Source organism: Spea bombifrons, chromosome 5, assembly GCF_027358695.1.
Source record: "Spea bombifrons isolate aSpeBom1 chromosome 5, aSpeBom1.2.pri, whole genome shotgun sequence".
In the NCBI taxonomy this organism is placed as follows: domain Eukaryota; kingdom Metazoa; phylum Chordata; class Amphibia; order Anura; family Pelobatidae; genus Spea; species Spea bombifrons.
Window position 1 is genome coordinate 39,991,716 of NC_071091.1, and position 22,726 is coordinate 40,014,441.

The 22,726-nt window shown below is 37.9% G+C and overlaps 1 protein-coding gene across 11 annotated transcripts in view; it reads left to right on the forward strand.

Moving 5' to 3' along the window:
* Positions 1-22,483, forward strand: part of LRRFIP2 (LRR binding FLII interacting protein 2) — a 54,329-nt gene extending 31,846 nt beyond the window's left edge. For 4 of the 11 annotated variants that reach the window (XM_053465949.1, XM_053465945.1, XM_053465947.1 and 1 more), the window contains 11 exons: positions 65-136; positions 2,076-2,246; positions 2,807-2,899; positions 5,875-5,967; positions 11,442-11,543; positions 12,613-12,751; positions 17,318-17,367; positions 19,170-19,290; positions 19,640-19,719; positions 20,605-20,709; positions 21,339-22,483. In XM_053465949.1, coding sequence (XP_053321924.1) covers positions 65-136; positions 2,076-2,246; positions 2,807-2,899; positions 5,875-5,967; positions 11,442-11,543; positions 12,613-12,751; positions 17,318-17,367; positions 19,170-19,290; positions 19,640-19,719; positions 20,605-20,709; positions 21,339-21,449 — 1,137 coding nt within the window. In that variant the 3' untranslated portion in view covers positions 21,450-22,483. The remainder of the gene's footprint in view (positions 1-64; positions 137-2,075; positions 2,247-2,806; positions 2,900-5,874; positions 5,968-11,441; positions 11,544-12,612; positions 12,752-17,317; positions 17,368-19,169; positions 19,291-19,639; positions 19,720-20,604; positions 20,710-21,338) is intronic. The other 7 variants (XM_053465948.1, XM_053465955.1, XM_053465952.1 and 4 more) reach the window with 4 other exon arrangements.
* Positions 22,484-22,726: the final 243 nt, after the last annotated feature.

Sequence of the window (22,726 nt, forward strand, 5' to 3'; positions counted from 1 at the left end):
TTTCATGATTTTTTTTCATGAAGATAAATGTTTGATAGGCCATGAACCATTCTATCTCCTGCAGGATATCTATGATCTTAAGGACCAGATCCAAGATGTAGAAGGGAGATACATGCAGGGACTAAAAGAGCTAAAGGTATCAGGGCCCCAGTCCTGTCACTTCCCTCCCAAAGCATGCTTTCTGGACTTAAATTGGAAGTGATACATTTCCAGCTCCATAACTGACTGCTTGAGCTTGACTAACTTTATGTAAATGAAAGTGAAGTAAAGCACGTGCTAAAGCTGTAATGCTATCTCAAGTTATATATTTGTGTTGTCGATTTACATTTGTGTTTACTTCAGCAAAGTAGGCATGTTTCATAACTTAAACAATGTGTACCCTATTAAAACCTGTTTAAATATTGTTCTGTATTGTCTTGTTGCAGACTCTTCAAATGTATGCATGCTATGTGAAGAGTTTTACTGTAGTAACCAAACAATATGAAATACTGTATTGGCTCGATTATAGGCCGCACCCTTAAAGTTTGATGCTATTTTAAAGAAAAAAATATATTTTTAAAGAAAAAATACACATTAGTGGAATGGTAAAACAGTATTTTATCTAATGAGCAGGAATACATGCATTTTAACATTTTTGGTATCTATTATGCAGTTTGTCGGCATAGGTTATATAAAAACATAAATTTGGAAAACCAATAGCCATTTTAAGGTCCCCCCTTAATTCATAATGGACCTTACTTATAGATGTGACCCTCTGCCCCCTAGATATGCCTCTCTGCCTCCTGGATATGCTTTATGCCCCCGATATGCCACTCTGCTCCCCTGATATGCTTTATGCCCTCAGATATGCCACTCTGCCCCCCCCCGACTTACTAATGCATCCCCAGACTCCTTGATGTCTGCACGATGTGCGTAGACAACCTCTGCTGGTGCTCGCCACTTCTGCCAGGGCTTCTATGCCGGCGCCCTGTCATAGAAGCCATGGCGCAAGTGCCGGCAGCGGCGGAAGTCTGCGCACCTGGAAATGCATGTCGGGTGATACGAATTGTGCATCCCTGCGCTAAACCAAGTCTTTAAATTAAGGGAAAAAAGTGCGACCTATAATCGGGCCAATATGGTATTATTGTGCAATAACTGCAAATTGAAAATTTATGATCACTGTCTAATAACTATGTGCTGGATGCTATAGCCCCGAGGGTTTATGTTGAAAGAATTCACCTTTCTTCAGAAATAAACTTGTAAAATGATTGGTCTAGATATTCCAGGTTCTGTTAGAGACAAAACAAAACAGTTCTTTATATTATAACTAATGGTGTATAATAAATACTATACCCCACAACTTAAACTCAGCCCCTTTATAATTCACACTGTTTAGTCTTGTAAAGGTGCTGTTCCAGCACCTCTTCCAAATTTTTTTGTAAATATATGTACCAATATAATTGTTACTACTCTTGAGTGCCTAAGCCTGCTCAGAAATAATTCTTTAAAATGTAAAATGTCATATTTCTATTTCTTGTATTGTCGTAGGACACACATGTAGGCACAGATTGCTTCCATATAAAGTGAATAGGATTCCTAAAAGTCTCTGTATTGTTTTATGTGACTAAAGCCTCATGGAAAACAATATGACAGCAGATCTGCTAAGGTTTATTTTTACTAACGTTTCTTTTTTTTTTGTTTATTTAAGTGGAAGGGCATCTTCCTATAGGATGCCACGTGCTCATATATGTGTTCTATCAATGCTTTGGATTCCTGTAGCTTTAAGGGCAAAATACAGTTCAACAAATGCGGTGTGATTTAATCTCACTGCCTTTTCTGGATGTTGGTCCAGTAACACGCTAAATGCTGGCCTATATTCCCATTTGCCCCAAACACATTTATCAAATAAAAGTGTTCTACAGTATAATGACAATTTGTTTTGCCTGCGGATCTCAGATGCACCTTGAACTGAAAAGTTGCTCTTATATCACTACACCAGATTGCCTAAAGTACCCAAAACTGAGCTCATAGTCATTGTAAATAATCTTTTATACATGGGTAATATTCTCACTTGATGTCATTTCTCAATTGCACAGGACTCTCTATCAGAGGTAGAGGACAAGTACAAAAAAGCCATGGTATCCAATGCACAGCTCGACAATGAAAAAAGTAATCTAGTATACCAAGTTGATACTTTGAAAGATGTCATTGAAGAAATGGAAGAACAGATGGCAGAGTACCATAGGGAAAACGAAGACAAGTCAAAGGTACCATGCAGGATAACTACAATAAAAGTACATTATAGTCAGCGTGGAATCTTAGTGTAGTCACCATACTGTTGCTTATCATATGTATTTTTTTGCTTAGTTTGTGTATAATTCTTTTCCACATTTGCATAGAGCCCACCCTGGGAATTACGGGTAATGTGTTTTTGGTTTTAGAATTTAAAACTAAATGCTGGATGTTACTATGTTAGAAACAATTATTCACTGAAAACCTAACTTTAGCAGAATTTTAATTTTACTTTTTGTCTATCCAGCTATTCACCTCTTTTGTCAATGTTTGTTTCAAATGTAATGTAATCATGCATTGTTGAAAGATACATTTAATGAAGAAAAGTAAACATTTTATTATTTTATGTTAGGTGCCTCAAATAATGACTACACATTTCTAAAAGGTTACCAGCACCGCACTATTCTTTGTGACATGCATTGAGCCGCAGCTATAGTATACAATTTCCGTTCAGTAGTGCATGGCTTTACTGACTTGATCCACTCTGTGGTTAAGTCAGGGCCGATTTTAAACTGTTTTTGTCTGTTTAACATAGGAATTGGAAAGACAGAAGCATACTTGCAGTATCCTCACTCATAAATTAGAAGAACTTAAAGAAGGTATTCGTCAAAGGGATGAGCTCATAGAGGTATACAATTAACATTTTTGATTCTATTTTGTTATATAATGTGTGTTAAAGAAAATGCATTTGGATTTTTTTTCCCCCCATATGAAGTTTGCTTCCAAATAATTTTGAATCATCAATCACCTATTGCAAATCACATAGAGGTGCATGTAATCATCTCAAAAGCATGGTCACAATGCAAGACCCTGGATTTGCCACAAGAACAGACCAAATCTAAGATTACTGTGTGATTGAGAAGAAAAATGGCTCCCAGTTAATTATTTAGCCACTGTTTTGTTTTTAAATGGATACCTTATGATTTGACGTGTTTAACCCCTTGATGACAATTGCCGGTTCGGGCACGTCACCGAAAATCAAGTCGATAACGACAATTGACGTGCCAGGACCGGCACGTCTTTAAATGGGTGCAGAAAGCGAACTATTTTCGCTTTCTGCACCGAAACGGCGTTGCTGTAATGCCTCGACCTCGAGGCATTCAGCAACGCCATGATCGGCACAAAGGGGCCATCTCTGGCCCCTCCCCGGGGAGTCAACATCCGCCATACTTTGTATGGCGGCGGACACCCGTTTTAAAAGCGTTTAGGAGGCGATCAACGATCGCCTCCTAAACTTAAATGGTGTCGCTGGAATGCCTCGATCAGGAGGCATCCAGCGACACCAAACACTTACCTTGAGATGGACTGTGACCGCTCCGGAGAGCGGTCACAGCCGCCGCTGCAGGTGATCTTCGCCATCAAGCAAGATGGCGGCCGCCCTGTAAAAAAACCAATAAAGACTAAAAAGTTCGCTAGACGGTCTCCAGACCCTCTAGAGAACTCTGGCGCCACTTGCAGGTTGAATACGGGTACTGCATTCAACCATGCAAGTCAATGGAGCTCAGCTTTCTAATCACAGTGTGATTGGTAAAAATAAATTAAAAATAAAATTAATAATAAGAAAAAAATAGTTAAAAATCAGTAAAATGTGAAAATAATTTCCCACTGATGTCACTATCAGGGGAACCTTCAAGTTGAAAAAAATGTAAAAAAAAAATGTATATATATATAAAAAATATATTTTTGTGAGCAAGTCCTAAAATTAGCATATTAGCTTAAAACAATTCTCGCATGGAAAGAGTTAAAATACTGGCATATTAAATGCCCATGGGGTGTCTACTTTTAAAAAATGTATGATTTGATGGGGTAAATTGAATTGGCCAGGTTCAACAAGGTCCCAATTAACACGGGGGGAAGGATGGCCACACATCTAATTTCCAATTGGAAAAATGCACACGTACCAAATGTGGCCTTTTAGTTCCCCCAAAAAATGACAAACCCATGCATGTGGGGTATCACTGTACTTAGGAGATGTTGTTGAACACATATTGGGGTGTCGTGTGACAGTGCCATATACCAGGAGCTGTAAATTCATACATAAAGTAGGTGTGTGTGGGGAAAAATACACACACAAAAATACTACTGCAAACTTTGAAACAATGCTGGTGGTAAAATGTGTGCATGCAAAGAGTTAAAATAGCAGCATTTAAAATACCCTGTGGTGTGTAGTTTTCAAAAATATATGGTTTTGTTGGGCACACTGAAATGGCCCGGCTCAAAGATGTACCAAATAGGGCATGGGCAGTGGATCCCCAAATGCCAAAGTTCAACATTGAAAAATGTGCATGCCCCAAATGTGGCCCTTTTGCCCCCAAACAGCCAGGCAAAATCATTCATGTGAGGTATCGCTGTACTCAGGAGATGTTGCTGAACACATATTGGGGTGTTTTATGATAGTGACATATACCAGAACCTGTTTATTCATACCTGAAGTAAAATGTGTGTGAAAAAACAAATGCAAAAAAATTACTACCATAAAGTTTGACAAAGGCTGATGGTAGAATAAGTGCTTGGAAAGGGTTAAAATACTAGCATTTGGAATACCCTGGGCTGCCTATTTTTCAAACATATATGACTTGATGGGGTAAATTGCATTGGCCGGCTTCAAAGATACCCGAAATGGCACATGGGGGGAAGAATTACCAGATTTGGAAAAAATGGCTTTGAAATAGCAAAACGCTACCTGTACTTATTGCCCCATAATGTGTAGAAAAAAGCAAAAAAACATAAAAACATTGGGTATTTCTAAACTCAGGACAAATAGTAGAATCTATTTAGCAGGTTTTTTTATTACCTTTTATAGATGAGTAAAAGATTTTTCAACTAAAAGTTAGAAACAGTCATTTTTTCTAAATGTTTCACCATATTTTATGCTTTTTTTAATAGTAAATAATATGATACAATCAAAACAATCATCTAAAGAAAGCCCTTCTTGTCCTGAAAAAAAAACAATATGTAATGTGTGTGGGTTCAGTAAACGGGAAAGAAGAAAATTACAGCTAAACACGAGCAGCGCAGAAATGTTAAAACGGCCATTGTCACGAAGGGTACAAAAAGTAAAATCAGCCTTTGTCACGAAGGGGTTAAAACATATTTTTAATGATAAAAATGTGTTGATAGTCCCCTCCCAACTCCAGACTACACGATACCCCTTTCATCCACAAGTATTATTGAGTTGGTGTGATAACCACAAGTATTTTCCCAGTGAAGCAAACCTTGTCCTACATCCCTATTGATCAATTTCATAGTTTTGGGGTTCCCATTCCTAATAGGATTTTACTAGAAATCCCAAAAGACTTGGATGCACAATACTCCATTGTATATTGACATATATTGCTATTTCCTCTATAATCCGTGTTTCGTTTAATGTAGCTGCGTTACTTTTAGAAAATACTGACAACAAACTTGATGCTTATGTTTTATCCATATTATTCACTGTAGTTAACTTTTTATTGTGCTGTTATACCAAGTAAATGGCTGTACTAATGTAAAACTAGTTAAGCTCTAGATTCTCTCACTATTTTCTTAAGAACATTTCCTGTATGTATTCTTTGCCTTCCGTGTTTTTTCCCTTTTTTCTCTACTTCTTTCCTCTTGCTCTAGGAAAATACGCTTTTGAAACAGAAAGTAGACTCTCTAACCAGGGAGGTCTATGACCTGCAAGAGACTGTTAATTGGAAGGATAAAAAAATTGGGGTAGGAACAATTGTGAATAGAAAGCAGTGCATGGTTTGCAAGGAACAGACCAATAATAAGGAACATCTAGTCAACTGCGTTTTCATTTATATATTTACCTATTTTGATTATATGCAAATGTCTGCATGCTGCAATTCTGTGATGTTTTTGGTATTAACTGCTGCCCCAAAGCGGCAGCACAGCTGTTTCACCTAACTTTGTGGCTTTGAGGTACTTAAGACTGAATAGTGCTGCATCAGACCCATTGAGTCTACTGTTCAAGTCAGAGTACAGATTACAAAACAGAGAGCATAAAAGGGTCTTGCACTTTGTTTAAAAATCCTCTAAAAGCTTGTGAATGATTTACAGCCAACCCTTTTAATTGTAGGCAGTGATACCTTAGAAAAAGACAACTAATATATATGTGTGTGTGTGTGTGTATATATATATATATATATATATATATATATATATATATATATATATATATATATTAGGGCTGCAACTAACGATTATTTTAATAATCGATTAGTTGGCCGATTTTATTTTTTCGATTAATCGGATAAAAAAATGCAATTTTTTTTAATTTAAAATAATGTAATAAAAACGTACAATTTACACTTTCATCTCTTTATTGCAATGGCCTCTCTCTATTCACCTTCTTATTTTACAGCGTAAGTGAAGGACAGTAACGGAGGCTGTCTGTGCGATGCAGACCCCTACCGGCTGACAGAGAGGATGATCCTCTGCAGGAGACCTCGATTCTCTGTCAGCCGGTGGGGGTCTGCATCGCACAGACAGCCTCCGTTACTGCCCTTCACTTACGCTGAGGCTTCTATGAAGCTGCAGTGAAAGTGCCTGTCAGCAACGGAGGTTCACAAAATACCAGGGAGTCGGGAGAGAGGCAGAGCAGTGTATGGGAGGGGGGAGGAGTCAGAGGGGTGTATGGGAGGGGGGAGAGAGACGGAAGTGAGAGATTTTTGTAATCGATAAAAATCGATTCGACTAATCGATAATGAAAATCGTCGATAGTTGATTCAGCCCTGATATATATATATATATATATATATATATATATATATATATATATATATATATATATATATATATATATACCGTATTTGCTCGATTATAAGACGACCCCGATTATAAGACAACCCCCCAAAATCAAAATATTAATTTAGGAAAAAAACAAAAAGCCTGAATATAAGACGACCCTATAGGAAAAAAAGTTTTACCAGTAAATATTAATTCATGTAAATATATTTTTCAAATTTCCTTTTATTTGCCAACCTGCCCCCCCCCAGTTATGCCACTCTGCCCCCAGAAATGCTTTATACCCCCCCTATTTGCCACTCTGCCCCATGATATGCCTTATACCCCTATATGCCACTCTGGCATATAGGGGGTTAAAAGGCATATCATGGGGCTGAGTGGCATATAGGGGGTTAAAATGCATTTCTGGAGGTATATATGCATATCATGGGGCTGAGTGGCATATAGGGGGTTAAAATGCATTTCTGGAGGTCCAGAAATGCATTTTAACCCCCTATATACCACTCAGCCCCATGATATGCCTTTTAACCCAGCATGTACTGGCTGCCTTGGCTTGATAGGAGTGTGATTGCTGCTAACAGCAATCACACTCCTATCAAGCCAAGGCAGCCAGTACATGCTGGAACCTGGGGATGATAGTAGTGGGATTACAGCCTCCCTATGCCATGCTACAACCCCCACCCCCCTTACACACCTATGCTATCACACACAAACACACATTCACAAACATTTAAATACTCATTCATTCCATTAATCACACATACTTCACACATTAATCACACATACTTACCCAAAAACCCTCCCCCACCCCCTTACCTGAACTGCAGATCTCTCACTCGAAGACTTCTGCAGGGGACCGGCTGTACCAGCAACTTCTCTGGCCCCACCCCCAGAGGAGGGAGGGGGAGATAGAGTTCTGTGAGGAAGCTACAAGCTTCCTGTCCTCCTGCTTCTAACGGAAGAGACGCTGCTCGCGACCGGTAAGCAGCATGGCCCCAGCCATTTTTTTGGGGTCTGATTAGAAGACGACCCCGATTATAAGACGAGGGGTATTTTTCAGAGCATTTGCTCTGGGAAAAACCTCGTCTTATAATCGAGCAAATACGGTATATATATATAATCTATGACGCACTCTCAAAGGATGGTCAGCACTCCAGGTCTTTCAGTTAAGAACTTCTCTTTATTCAAACTAAGTCAAGTCGACGTTTCAGTCATTGCTGACTTTCATCAGGACATACATTTGAAATAAAACAAACACATATTTATAATTAAATAGCAAGAGAACTCGCCAACCTGAAGTGAGTGGGTGTGTGCCGAAATCGGCGTGTCAATGCCGTTAGTGCGCATGTGTGTGATAATACCGCACATACCCGGAAGTGCAGTGTAGCATTATTGTGTTCCGGTTACTATAGTAACACGGTCTATTCAGTTTGTGCACAATCGGTAATGTTTTAAAGTGATCAGAAATGTGAAATATGTTCTAAGGCTCCTAAGAGCTCATTGTATTAAATTTAAAGTGCTTTAATGTGCAAACATGATCGGGGATATTAAATATATCTACAATGTGCAGTGTAGTAAATATAAGTCTATTTGCTAGACATACTATCAAAGAGTACTGATAATGTGCAGTGAAATGTGCAAACTGCAAATAATGCAAATAGCAAATGTGCAAAATTAAAACTAGTCCAAAATTTAAAGTGACAGTACAAGTATGTTCCCAGGTGTTAACCCGTAACATAAACACTATATACCGTATTTGCTCGATTATAAGACGACCCTGATTATAAGACGACCCCCCAAAATCTGAATATTAACTTAGGAAAAAAAGAAAAAGCCTGAATATAAGACGACCCTAAAGGAAAAAAAGTTTTACCAGTAAATGTTAATTCATGTAAACTATTTTTTTTAATAAAAGCTATGATTGAGAAAAATATATTTTTTTTGTTTTTATTTCTTGTATTTTCCAACCTGTCCCCCAGTTACGCACATCTGCCCCCAGGCTTGCCACACCAATATGGCACTGTGGCCCATGATATGCCTTTTAACCCTCTATATGCCACTGTGCCCCATGGTATGCCTTTTGACCCCCTATGTGCCACTCTGCCTCCAGAAATGCCTTATACCCCTATATCCCATTCTGGCATTTAGGGGGTTAAAATGCATATTATGGGGCAGAGTGGCATATAGGGAGGTATAAGGCATTCCAGGAGGCAGAGTGGCATTAAGGGAGTTAAAAGGCATTATATAGAGCACTCTGCCTCCAGAAATGCCTTATACCCCTATATGCCACTCTGGCATTTAGGGGGTTAAAAGGCATATTATGGGTCAGAGTGGGATATAGGGAGGTATAAGGCATTTCAGGAGGCAGAGTGCACTATTAAATGCCCCCTTAACGCCACTCTGCCTCCTGAAATGCCTTATACCTCCCTATATGCCACTCTGCCCCATAATATGCCTTTTAACCCCCTAAGTGCCAGAGTGGCATATAGGGGTGTAAGGCATTCCAGAAATGCCCTACACACACACACACACACACACACACACACACACACACACACACACACACACACACACACACACACACACACACACACACGTGCTTCCAATTTCCTGCTGTATTGCCGGGGCAGCGGGTTGACGTCTCATTCCGCGGCAGCCGGAAGGAGGTGGAGTCGGCAGCGGGGGTTTGTATGCGTCCGTCGCAAATACCTTCCCCGGCTGTCAGAGATCAGGAACTCTTGAACTCTGATCTCTGACAGTCGGGGAAGGTATTTGCGACGGACGCATACAAACCCCCGCTGCCAACTTCACCTCCGGAAGCACCGGTAAGTGTGTGTGTGTGTGTGGGGGGGCGACGACAGGAGGATCCAGGTCCCCTGCAGCGGTGCGGGGGATCTGGATCTTAGTCTCCTAATCAGACCTCTATTTGAGGTCTGATTAGAAGACGACCCCGATTATAAGACGAGGGGTATTTTTAAGAGCATTTGCTCTGAAAAAAACCTCGTCTTATAATCGAGCAAATACGGTACTATTATTATTAAAATACATAAATCACATTAAAAACCATGCATGTCTGTAGATGCAGCACTAAAAGGTGCCTGCAAATGCATCATGCAATACCAACTCACTTTAAATCACCATTGGTTATTATTATTATTATTATTATTTTTAAATGGACAAACCAGTGGAATTTCAATCTACCAAAGTCCCTAATTCAAATATGCATAAATATAAGGGATGTTTAATAATTTGATGTGTCCATTATTAACAATTGAACATAGTTCCTTATTCGTGTATATATCTAAATTCAACATAAAGACACTATAATACACAATTTAACTCAGGATACCTGGGTATCTATTGTCTAATATAGTACCAGATACCATAATTAGACCAAGCAAATGTCTACTAGCACCAGGCTTCGAATATTTGGAATGGTGTGCAATGGACTTTGTGAGTAATATATATATAATACACCCACACATGCATTATGGCTTCTAAGTTTAATACAAATGTTTATACTTTAGTTAATATTCCCCAGATATTGACTCTACAATGTAGATTGATGAAACAAACCCTTCTATTAGAGTTAGGATTTATAGCCATACTAATTTGTTGTATGAGAACAATACAAGTTGCAAAATAGCTTGTTCCTTTATTAGCATTGGTCTGTTTCTCACAAATGTATTTGAAAATGCATGCTTTTCTCACAGATATCCATTCTGTGATATGTGGTGTGTGCACTCTGTATACCCGGTGTGCTTCCATAAAAGCCTTTTGCACTTGCATATAGTTACTCAGTGCCTGAGGAAATGATGTTGAATATAGTGAGACACACAATTCTCCCCAGAGCCATTGCAAGAAAATGTACTATAGCACCAGCGAAGATAGTTTTGATTGTCTTATGTCATTGTCCTATTTTGAAGTGTGCCTTGCCATTTAGAATAAGGATAATTAAATTACAGGTGTTCCCATTATTTTTAGGATTAGTACCAAATAAATAAAGTAGATGGGAATCATGTTTATTTAGGAGAAATAAACATAGAATTTGACAGCAGATAAAAAAAAATAATTGACTCATTTAGTCTGGCCATTTTAACTTATATCAAGACAAAAACCCAAATCAGGGTTCATGTTAATATCAGTTATTTTTTTTCTGCATGAACTGTATACTCAAACCCAGGGCCAGAGCTTCTACAGCTACTTTAAGTACCTACGAACTTGTAAGTGAACACATTTCTTTATTCCGTGGCAAAAAGCCTTCAGATGAAAGTATTTTCTTTACAGGTATCCCATATAAGTGCACTTTCAGACTCTCTGTACCTTCACATTGTTAAACCTTTCCCTTGAAATTTACTTGTTCTGTCCTTGCTTTTTTCCTTTCCTTCTTACTGTCCTCCCTGTCATTGCTGTTGCTCTGGTTAATTGCCTGCATGCAGGCACTAGAGAGGCAGAAAGAGTACTTTGACTGCATTAGGAATGAGCGGGACGAGCTGAGAAATGAGTTGACTGATATGAAAGGAAAATCAAAGGTAGGCAAGGTATGGGACCAACTGACTGCACTAATTTTTATTGAGTGTTTATGCTGTTTATAATTTTGAATTTCCATGAAAGCCCAAAGGGTTCTCCATACCATTTGTCAGTGTACAGGAGATACTGAATTTAAAATAAGTATATTGCTTGTTACATTTTTTTCCTGTTGACAATGTAAATATCTGTGAACGTTTACGTGAGGTACAATTTCATTCTAAATAACTAGTGCTGCAAAACTGAACTGAAATGCAGCTTGTTGCTTCTAATGACAAAGCAGCATCAACATCTATTTCTCTTTAGAAATGTGGGCATTGCTTGCTCATACAAGATCTAGCAGCTTCAACCATGTTGTAAATACCTTTATCACAAATATATATCATGTCCACAACTTACAAACACACTCTATACCCATAAAAATATCACACACACACCTCAATCGCATGCTATTACTGTTGTGTGTGTTGTATTTTTTAATCTGTCAAGAAAAGTAGATATAATCTTTAGTTGAAAATTGAAGAAGAGTCCTTGTGTAACTTTACAGCTTTTTCATGGTGGCCCAATAAGAGATATCAGCTGCAACTAAAAAATCTATTAATATATGGAAACTATTTGTAGTACATTGAAAGGGTCTGTTTACTAAAGGGATAGCTTTCAAAAGAGTTTAGTTTCAAGTCCTTCACTTCATTATTCACAAGGAAGAGCCAACAATCAGAAGTTTATCCAGCAAGAAGAGCTGAGCTGGCACTGTATGATGCATGGTTCAGCCTGTAAGCAAACTTTGAGTTTCTATTTGATGCTTTATACTGCAACGTCTTTGTGCTGCAGAAGCTCACTGGGGTTGGTTCTTCATAATGTGAAGTGAGGGAGTTAAAACCCTCCTGCCAGCTCTCAGTTTAGTGACTAAATACTAAAATGTTCATCTCCCCATATGTCCTTTTGTTAATAAATTTGGGACATAAACTATATTAGTCCTACCTGACAGTGCACCTGTTTACAAGCTTTAGTTTCCTGAGACAAATAAACTGCTCTCTTGGAAATGAAATATTTCTTTTTTTTTTTTCTTTTTTTTTATTACAGAAACATGGCTTAGTCATTATTCCAGATGGTAATGGTACACCCAACGGTGACATAAACCATGAACCAGTGGTTGGTGCCATAACTGTGGTGTCCCAGGAAGCAGCCCAGGTATTGGAATCTGCAGGGGAAGGCCCACTTGGTAAGTAAAAATTAAAACCGCACACATTAACATTAATTGCATACAGATAATAGAATGATTTAAATGGTTATCCATGCTTAGTTTCTAAATTATTAAAACCTCAGTTGATGTGTGTATAAAATAACTGTACAAAGTAAAATGATTGCATCTATATAGTGTGCTGAGCCATAATGCTTGAAACTGTAATCATTTAATTGGAGAGTTCCACCATTTTGTTGACCTGTGCTGCAACCTTTGTTTTGTGTGTGTTTTTTTTATTCTTTCATGGGATGTGACATTAAGCTAAACAAGACCTATAATGCGTGTCTATTGTAAATGTTCCCTTACATTTATAGTAAAAGGCAGGTTCCTTCTTTGCTTTCTTCAGCAGATGATTACAATTTGTGGGTACCACAGGAATGTTTCATAGCCCGTGCCTCCACTTCCAGTTGCATAATTAATGTTCTATATCTGTTCCGTGGAATGAGAATTGTATGTCATTTATGTTATATTTAGATTCAAGAGCAAACCACTGTCATAAGTACTGTTTTACACTGTTAGTACTAACACAGCAGACACTATTATTTTGTAAGGAGATCTTAAATACTTAAACAAAAAAGAAGTGATAAAAGGACTACTTGGCTAAAAGAGTGAGTAACAGAAAAGTCCTCAAAGTTAAGAAATACAACAAAAAGAATATATACAAAACCAAATACAAAATGAGGATTCTTCAATACAGCTCCAGGGTGCTGCTCTTCTGTGAAGTGTGCTCCTCATTTCTCTTGTCCAAATGCACAAATAAAATCAATGCAATATATAAAATGCCTACTTACAAACATGCAAAGATATACAAGATAAAATAGCACATTCCAGGGCTTACGAAAAATAAAGCTCAATGCTCCACAGTCAAATGTACAAAAATCTAGTCCATGGGATAATGTGAATACATCAAGAGAAGGGGTAAATAAAACCGGATAGTGTTGCAATAACCCAAATCTTATGTGTTTCATAGGCCAATGTCTACTTCCTTGGAGATAAAAATGGCACGTAATGAGTGGGATACATTTAAATATATATATATATATGTGCTGTAGCTGAATCCAATCTCAAACAGCCAATAAGTACTTTTAGGAATGACTTACTCAGGTGCATTCATTATTAATGTGCACTTTTTGTTGTAACCCGCCCCTTGTGCTCATTTATAAAATAAATAGTGAAGGAGATGAGCTAAGCAAACGGCTAGTAAGAAAAGAGAAAGGGCGGTCTAGATGGCTGTAAACCATTTCCGCTGTGCAATATCTCTGTGCTAAAAAAGTAACATGTCCAAAAAATCTAAACAATAAAAACAAAAGCTAGGATGTAAACGGGCAAAGCACATTATTTATCAGCATCATGAAATAAGATGTTACAATAAACAATATGAATTAGTGTAATGGCAATATTGTGATAACAGAACATGTAGATAAAGACCTAAATTAATGTATGCAACATTGACGTGAACATAAGTTCCAGAAACCTTGTTCTCAAAGGGCTATACTCTACAGGTTCTGCTAACATATCTTATAACACGTTTACATGCAATACACCACATAGTCTGTGTTGCAAGTAAAATATGACCTTGTATGATCATCCTTGCCTGCAACTAATGTAATTCTATGTTGAATATGTCTACAAGTAACACACTTACTTCTATAGTGTATAGCACACAAAGCCTTTTAAGATTTGTATGCATTTGTACAATCACATTTTTTGACTGACCACGTGTATGAAACCATTGAAAAAAGTAAGGGTTTGAGAAGAGACACTCCATTTTTCTGTTTTATGCGACTTAAGGTGCATTACGATGGAACAGTTATTTTATACACACAACATTACTATGTACTTTAAACAAACAAGCGTGAATGGGAACTGAGGTTTTAAACTGGCCATTAATACGCATCAAAAATCTTAAGCATTATTCACAATGCAAAAGCTACACACATTTGATTTAAGTTTCATAACATTTCCCTTTATCTGTATGTAAAGGAAAATTGTCTAAAATGTTTATTGTTTTTTTTTAAATATAAATTTCATTTTTTTTAATTGAACAGCGTATAAGTGACACAGACACAGAGCATTGTTGAATAGGTCTAAATTAATCTGTGGAATCACAATTCCTTGTTAAATTTGAATCTAGTTTTTTTTATATGATCTAACTTTTGAGAATTTCATGTCTTATATGTTGTATATACTGTATTGGCCCGAATATAGGCCGCACCCCCCTTAAGGTCTTTAAAGTGGGGGTGCGGTCTATATTCGGGGTTTAGCGCAGGGATGCCCAGTTCGTGGCACCCGACGCACAGGACATGCAGTTCCGGGCACCGGGCAGGTGTGTGTGTGTGTTTTTTTTCTTTTCGTTTTCATTTATCCTTGCTGCAGGGTTAGGATCCAGATCCCCCGCAGCGCTGCAGGCGATCTGGATCCTCCTCTCCGGCAGCCATGGACGTCTGCGCAATGCACTTAGACAGCCTCGGCTGCTGGCACTTCCACCAGGGCTCCTTCCGTCATAGAAGCCCAGGCGAAAGTGCACGCATCGTGTAGATGTCCACTGGCCGACCCCACTAGACACCAGGGAGTCTGGGCATGCATTGGTAAGTCGAGGTGGGGGGAGTGGTATTTCAGGGGGCAGATTGGCATTTGGGGGGGGGCAGAGTGGCACTTCTAGGGGACATAAAGCATATCTAGGGGGCATAAAGCATATCAGGGGTTATAAAGCATATAAGTGGCATATCTGGGGGGCAGAGTGGCATATCAGGGGGCAGAGGGGAATATCTATAAGGTGCATTATGAATTAATGGGGACCTTAAAAAGGCTATTGGGTTTTCAGTTCTGTGCAGTGGCTTAAATGCATCTGACAGGCCATGCAACTTTTTTTTAATTGAGAAATTCAAGTAGACCTACAGATATAATGTCTGTATATTAATATGCATTTCAGTTTGTTATTGGTAAATTAAAATTAAATTCGAAGAATAAGTTTTAAAAACTCAGTTTATGATTATTACTTTGCAGTTCAAATTCTGTAAAGAATATTAATTTAGGAAAAAAGTCTGAATATAAGACTACCCTATAGGAAAAATGTTTTTACTAGTAAATGCAAACAATTTTTCATATTTAATAAAAACTGATTGAGAATTTTGTTTATTTGCCAACCTGCCCCACGGCTTGCTACTCTGCCCCCAGATATGCCCTATACCTGCCTATATGCCACTCTGCCTCCATAATATGCCTTTTAACCCCCATTATGTTACTCTTCCCCTCCCCAGAAATCCCTTTTAACCCCCTATATGCCAATCTGCCTACAGGAATGCCTTATATCCCCCCCATATGCCACCCCCGCCCCCGCATTACCAATGCTTCCCCAGGCTTGTTACTCGTATTTCTGACTCCCTGGTGTCTAGTGGGGGCAGCTGGTGGGCATCTGAGCAATGCTCGTAGAGAACCTCTGCTGCCCATTACTTCCGCGGGGGCTTCTATGACGGCGCACCGGCGTGATGTGACTGGTGCTCAGTCATAGAAGCCCCCAGAAGAAGTGCCGGCAGCAGTGGAGGTTACCAGAGAGGAGGATCCAGGTCCCCTGCAGCGATGCGGGGATCTGGATCTTAGACTTATAGTCAGACCTCTATTTAAGGTCTGATTATAAGACGACCTCAAATATAAGACGAGGGGTTTTTTTCAGAGCATTTGCTCTGAAAAAAACCTTGTCTTATAATCGTGCATTATTACCGTATCTGCTCATTTATAAGACACCTGTAATTATAATACAACCCCAAAATTTGAATATTTAATAAAAACTATGATTGAGAAAAATACATTTCTTGTTTTTATTTCCTTTTATTTGCCAGTCTGCCCCAGGCTTGCTACTCTGCCCCCCAGATATGCCCTATACCCCATTATATGCCACTGCCCTCAAATGCCTTATACCCCCTAATGCCACTCTTCCCCCCCAGAAATGGCTTATACAACTATATGCCACTCTGCCTCCCTGATGTGCCACTAAGCCCCTCAGATATTACTTATACCCCCTATATGCCACTCTGACCCCAGATATGCTTTATACCCCATTATATGCCACTCTGCCTCCCTAATATGTCTTATTCCCCCAGACTAAACCAGTGCATCCCAAGACTTGTCCCCTGTGCTTCAGACTCCCTGGTGTCTAGTGGGTGCAGCCGGTGGATGTCTGCGCTGTGCACGCAGACAACGTCTGCTTCTGCCCAGCATTTCCACTGGGGCTTCTATGATGTAGCACTGGAAAGTCAGGTCATGCCATGCTGGCGCTTGGTCATAGAAGCCCCAGATGAAGTGCCGGCATCAGCAGATCTGGATCTTAGTCTTGTAGTCAGATCTCCTATTTAAGGTCCTGATTTTAAGACAACCTCGAATATAAGACAAGGGGTATTTTTATGTATTTGAGTATTTGCTCTGGAAAAAAAACCTTGTCTTATATTCGAGCAAATACGGTATATAATGTATTTTTGTAATCCCATCATAGAATAGATGTATGCTTAAGTTCATCTGACTGCTCTTTTTTGTGTTTGTCTATCTTAGATGTGAGGCTACGAAAACTGGCTGAGGAAAAGGATGAGTTGGTGTCCCAGGTAAACACTATACACTTCTCAGTTTGCACTGTGTAATTTATTTTTACTGTGTAAAAACATGTATTTTTGAGAAATACATACATTATATAAACTTTGACATTTTGCCATCTTCCTGCCATGGAAAGGCTGTTCGTGGTCACTTTAAGTTCTGAGAGCATATCACATAAAAAGTGCTTCGTGAATCTGATATATTTGGCTTTAACCCCTTAAGGACCAGGCTGTTTTTTACTTTTTTTACCCTTTGCGACTGAGGCTGTTTTAACGCTTTTGCGGTGCTCGTGTTTAGATGTAATTTTCTCCTCACTCATTTAGTGTACCCACACAAGTTATATATTGTTTTTTCAGGACAAGAAGGGCTTTCTTCAGATACCATTTTGATCATATTACCTAATTTCCTATAATAAAATATGATCATATGATGATAAAAATCTTTTACTCATTCAAAAAAGCTAATGAAAAAGCCTGCTAAATAGATTCTACTATTTGTCCTGAGTTTAGAAATACCCAATGTTTTTATGTTTCTTTGCTTTTTTCTGCAAGTTATTGTGCAATAAGTACAAGTAGCGTTTTGCTAATTCAAAACCATTTTTTTCCCCAAATCTGGTCATTCTGCCCCATGTGCTATTTCGGGTATCTTTGAAGCTGGCCAATGCAATTTACCCCATCAAACCATATATTTTTGAAAACTAGACACCCCAAGGTATTTCAAATCCTAGTATTTTAACCCTTTCCATGCATTAGTTTGTGGTAGTAATTTGTTTTGTGTTTTTTTTCACACAAATTGTACTTCAGGTATAAATTTATAGCTCCAGGTATACATCACTATCAAACAGCACCCCAATATGTGTTCAGCAGCATCTTCCGAGTACAGTGATACCACCCAGTTTTGTCTGGTGTTTGGGGGCTAAAAGGCAACATTTGGGAAATGCCCCCTTTAGTCAGTCTGTGCCTATGCCCTAACTTTGAGCCCGGCCACTCTGATTTACCCCATCAAACCATTTTTTTTTTTTTTTAATTAAAAACCCCTTCGGTATTTGAAATACTTTTTTTCCATGTCAAGATTTTTGGGAAGATACAACGCTAATTTTAGCACTTGCTCATAAACCAAGTCATTTCAGCGACATCATTGATCGCCTCCTAAACTCTATTGTATGGCGGATGTTGACACACCGGGGAGGGGCCAGAAAGTTTAAGCGAAGAAAGTGATCGCAGATCACTTTCTAAGCTTGTTTAATGAATGCCAGGCATGTCATTGGTTGTCACCTGACCGTTTTTGTGTGACGTGCTTGGAGTTCATTTGAAACTCAATTACCTAGTTGGGTTGAGTTGTTGCTGTAAAGTTTCTTCAGTATGGAAAAAGAGGCTTCATAGATACGAATTAACAATGTGTTTATAAAATCATATTAAATATAACATTTGAAGAAAGGCTCCTGTTACTATCGCCATAGTTGTGATAGCTGTAAAACAACTATTCCCCATTAATTGTTTTTATTGTAATTGCATAAGTTGTATTTTATAATACATTCCATGTGTGGCTATCATTTTCCCCCTATACTTACACCAGAGGTTACATTTTGTTTCCATTAGGTAATTTGAAGAAACTAACTCATTCAGTTTTGCATAGTGTATGGGCATGCAGAGGTACACAACAACTACAAATATCTCCTGAGCAATACATTGGCTAATGATTTGAAAAGCACAGTTACAAAGAAATTTGTTTTTATTGTGCATTTTAACATTGTTGAATTTATTTTTTAGCCACAATTGATTTTTTTTACTCTTGTATTCTTTCATTATTAAAGATCAGAAAGCTGAAGATGCAACTAGACGAGGAGCGCCAGAAAAACAACAAGAGTAATACTACAACAACTGATCCGGCAGGCCTGGAGAATGGGTCTGACCTGCAACTAATTGAAATGCAGAGTATGTTTGTCTATTAAGACTTCATTATGAGCACATAGAATAATCAAATTGTAAGAAATTTACACTACTCAAGTAAATACCCTTTTGTTATCAGAAATGCCCAAAGGAATTGAAAATGCCCATTGTGTTTTAATAATGTGGGTAAGATGTGCATTGTAGAAAAAAAAGAGAGAAAAAAGTAAATTGTTTTGGTTCGCATAGTATAAAACCCAGCCGCAATTATACCTAACCAGTACAAGCCCAGCGGCACCCCCCACTGCACTCAATGGAACTTAATAGGTACAGTAACTGATACTTATTAATGGATATTCTTGTTTAAGACAACAGTGCAAATATTTTTTTTTTTTAGGAGATGCAAATAGACAGATTAGCGAATACAAATTTAAACTTTCCAAAGCAGAGCAAGATATAACAACGTTGGAGCAAAATGTAAGTAACTTCAATGTCTTTCCAAAATCCGCCCCAGGAAATCAAGATTGTAAGCTTGCGAGCAGGGCCCTCTTCATCTAATTTATCGGTTTGTCTTAGTCTGTCAATTCTAGTTTTGTCATACCCCTTGAATGCTGCGTAAATTGTTGGCTCTATATAAATAAGATAATAATAATAACGTCTTTGGAGCTGCATAGTTTTGAGAAAACACAATTATGTATTTTAAGTCACTAACTGCAATTCGTATAGATTTTCTGTATGGTTAGTAGCTGTAAGAATGTAACTGCCTTCTGCTTTCCCCTCTTGACTGCAAATATATGTTTGACTGCCAGTTGGATAAAAATCCATGATACATTGAGCAGGGCCTAAATGTACAAAGCATAATGACAAGTCTGCCTATATGGTGGGAGATTCCAACCCAATATTGATTAAAGGCTCCTTCTGGGAAATCTCCCAACTAAACCATTTGCTACTGCTAAGAGGGGTGCTTGTTTCTACTGTGTGCAGACTGGGTTTCTGTGTGCAGACCCTTTTATATTAGGTGGTTGTCTATAGCTTTTGCCTCACCAAGGCACCAAAATTTGGTGCGCTATGGCTAATATTTGTAAAACACTAAACAAAAAAAACACCAACTAGTATGTGCAGCTTCATACAGGATTTACAGACTACAATACATGTTTCTCTGCAGAAAAATAATTATAAATGTTTGAATATTAAAGTAGTATTTGCCCTTAGGAGACCACTGTTGCTTCAGCTCAAAAGAATCACCTATGATAAACTCTGATCTATTTTATTTTAAAACTGTGCTAGTTTTAAGAGAGGATTAAGGCGAATGCTCGATAATTAAAATATTCATTTCAAATAATAAAGCTCAATCTCACTTAGGTACTAAGGCTTGAAGGACAAGTTGTCCGATATAAAAGTGCAGCAGAAAATGCTGAAAAAGTTGAAGATGAACTAAAAGCAGAAAAGAGAAGAATTCAAAGAGAGGTATTGTAAAAACTGCAGCTTTTTATAACCATGTCATGAAAATTTCAAAAGGATAGTGTTTTTCTTTCTTTCTTTTTTAATATGAAAATGTAATCAAAACTACATTAGCACTTCTGAAAGAGCCACCTTATATTGCTGGGATTTTTCAAGGTGTGATCCATCCTTACATTCAAAAAAAAAAAAAAAAAAAAGAGAGTCCACACAATTGGAGTGAGTAGGGTGCAGTTGGGTTTACTGTGTCATCAGAAGGGGAATGGAAAATGTCATGGAGCTAATCATGAGTTACTTAAAAGACAACTGGAACTTTCTAGATTGTTGTCATATATCTCTTACTATCAACATATTAATAGTGTGTTTTTTAGGCATTATCTTTAATAATAATCTATTTTAAATGTTATGGTGTTTGATCTGCAATCTTCCAGCAATATTACATTTTAACCAAATGCCTTGTGCTATATTTGTGAAGATGGTAAGAAAAAAATGCTCATGCATTGGTCTACTTGAACAATGCAGGTAGAATCCAGTAAGTATGTTACATCTGTACATTGGGGTAGATATCAAGTCCAACAAAGGTACTACCAGGCATTAACATATCCAAATATAACCAAAGTATTTCTTGTTTTCAACAGCTCCGAACAGCCTTAGACAAAATGGAGGAAATGGAAATGACAAATAGCCATTTAGTGAAAAGGTTAGAGAAGATGAAGGCCAACAGGACTGCACTTCTGTCACAGCAGTAATAAAAGGATGAAATACAACTAAATGCACTGCTCCTTATGACAACACACCCTTATATTGTCTTACTATGGATATTCTTGTTGGCTCAACTGGAGCAAATGTTGCCTTGGCCTTCCAGGGCCCTAGCTACAAAATAACATAATTTTTAATTTATGAGAGAATGACAAAACTGGCATGGAATATGCCAAACCGTGGTGATTTCTCTTTTCAAGACACTGATTCGGGTAAATTTACGAATTTGAAAGCAACACGCTGGATTGCTGGTTTTTGAAAAATCTTTTTTTCCCCCTCACAATATTATAATTAAATTTACTCACACGCCCTACTCCTGCCTGCTGCTTACATATGCAGGTGAAGAAAAACTACTGCATAAAGAGGAGGATATTTTACAACAACCCCATCAACGATACCTATCCGACGCTGTGCAAAACATGAGACTTAACGCCTTCCTTGCCAGAGAATTAAAGGAAGAGAAGCAAGCAGCAGCAACAATTTCTTTGTTGCCAAATTTAGAGTCAGACTTAATTTTCTTTTAACTGAGATCTCAAGCACATCTGTAGTGCAATGGGGAAAAGGGGTTTAGAAAAAGCCAAGTGCCTTCTTCCTCTTCACAGTAATTTCATCTTTAATGCTGTTAAACTGTCTAAGGATCTTAAATCAACCTGTGCTAACGTTTATACTTTGGAACATTACAATTTTGGAGGGGGATGTGCATTCATTAAACTTTATACATTTTGAACAAAATACATTTTGTAAAAAAAAAAAAAAAAAAAGATTTTTTTTTTAATTTGTATAAGAAATGTTTAACAAAAGACTTGGACTGTATATACATCTTGCTTTTATTGCATGGGTGATGGCACAGCTGGATGATAGTATTTTAATAAGATTAATTAGCTTTCGGTAAGAGAAGAAACCACAGATATGGCTGAGATTTTGCTGTACATTGTAAAATTGTATTATCTGCTTCGGTGCAAGTGGAGACCTCAAACTTAAGAGTATTGATGAGGCACCTATTAAATCGACACTTTAATGGCCACGTCTTTGGAGTTTTTTTTTATTTCAGGTAAATGAACAGTCATAGAAGCACAAGCCCTTAAACGTTACTTGGTCCTTGGTCTTTTTTTGGAGAACGGCAGCAAATTCTGTGAGATTTTTTTCTTTTTGTTTTGGATAAATGCGTATTAAAGTATTAACAGAATATGCATCCTTCTGTAGTAAGAGTGTAATGGACATTAGACTATCCTTTTAAGGATAGCCATACGTATGCATAGATTAATTC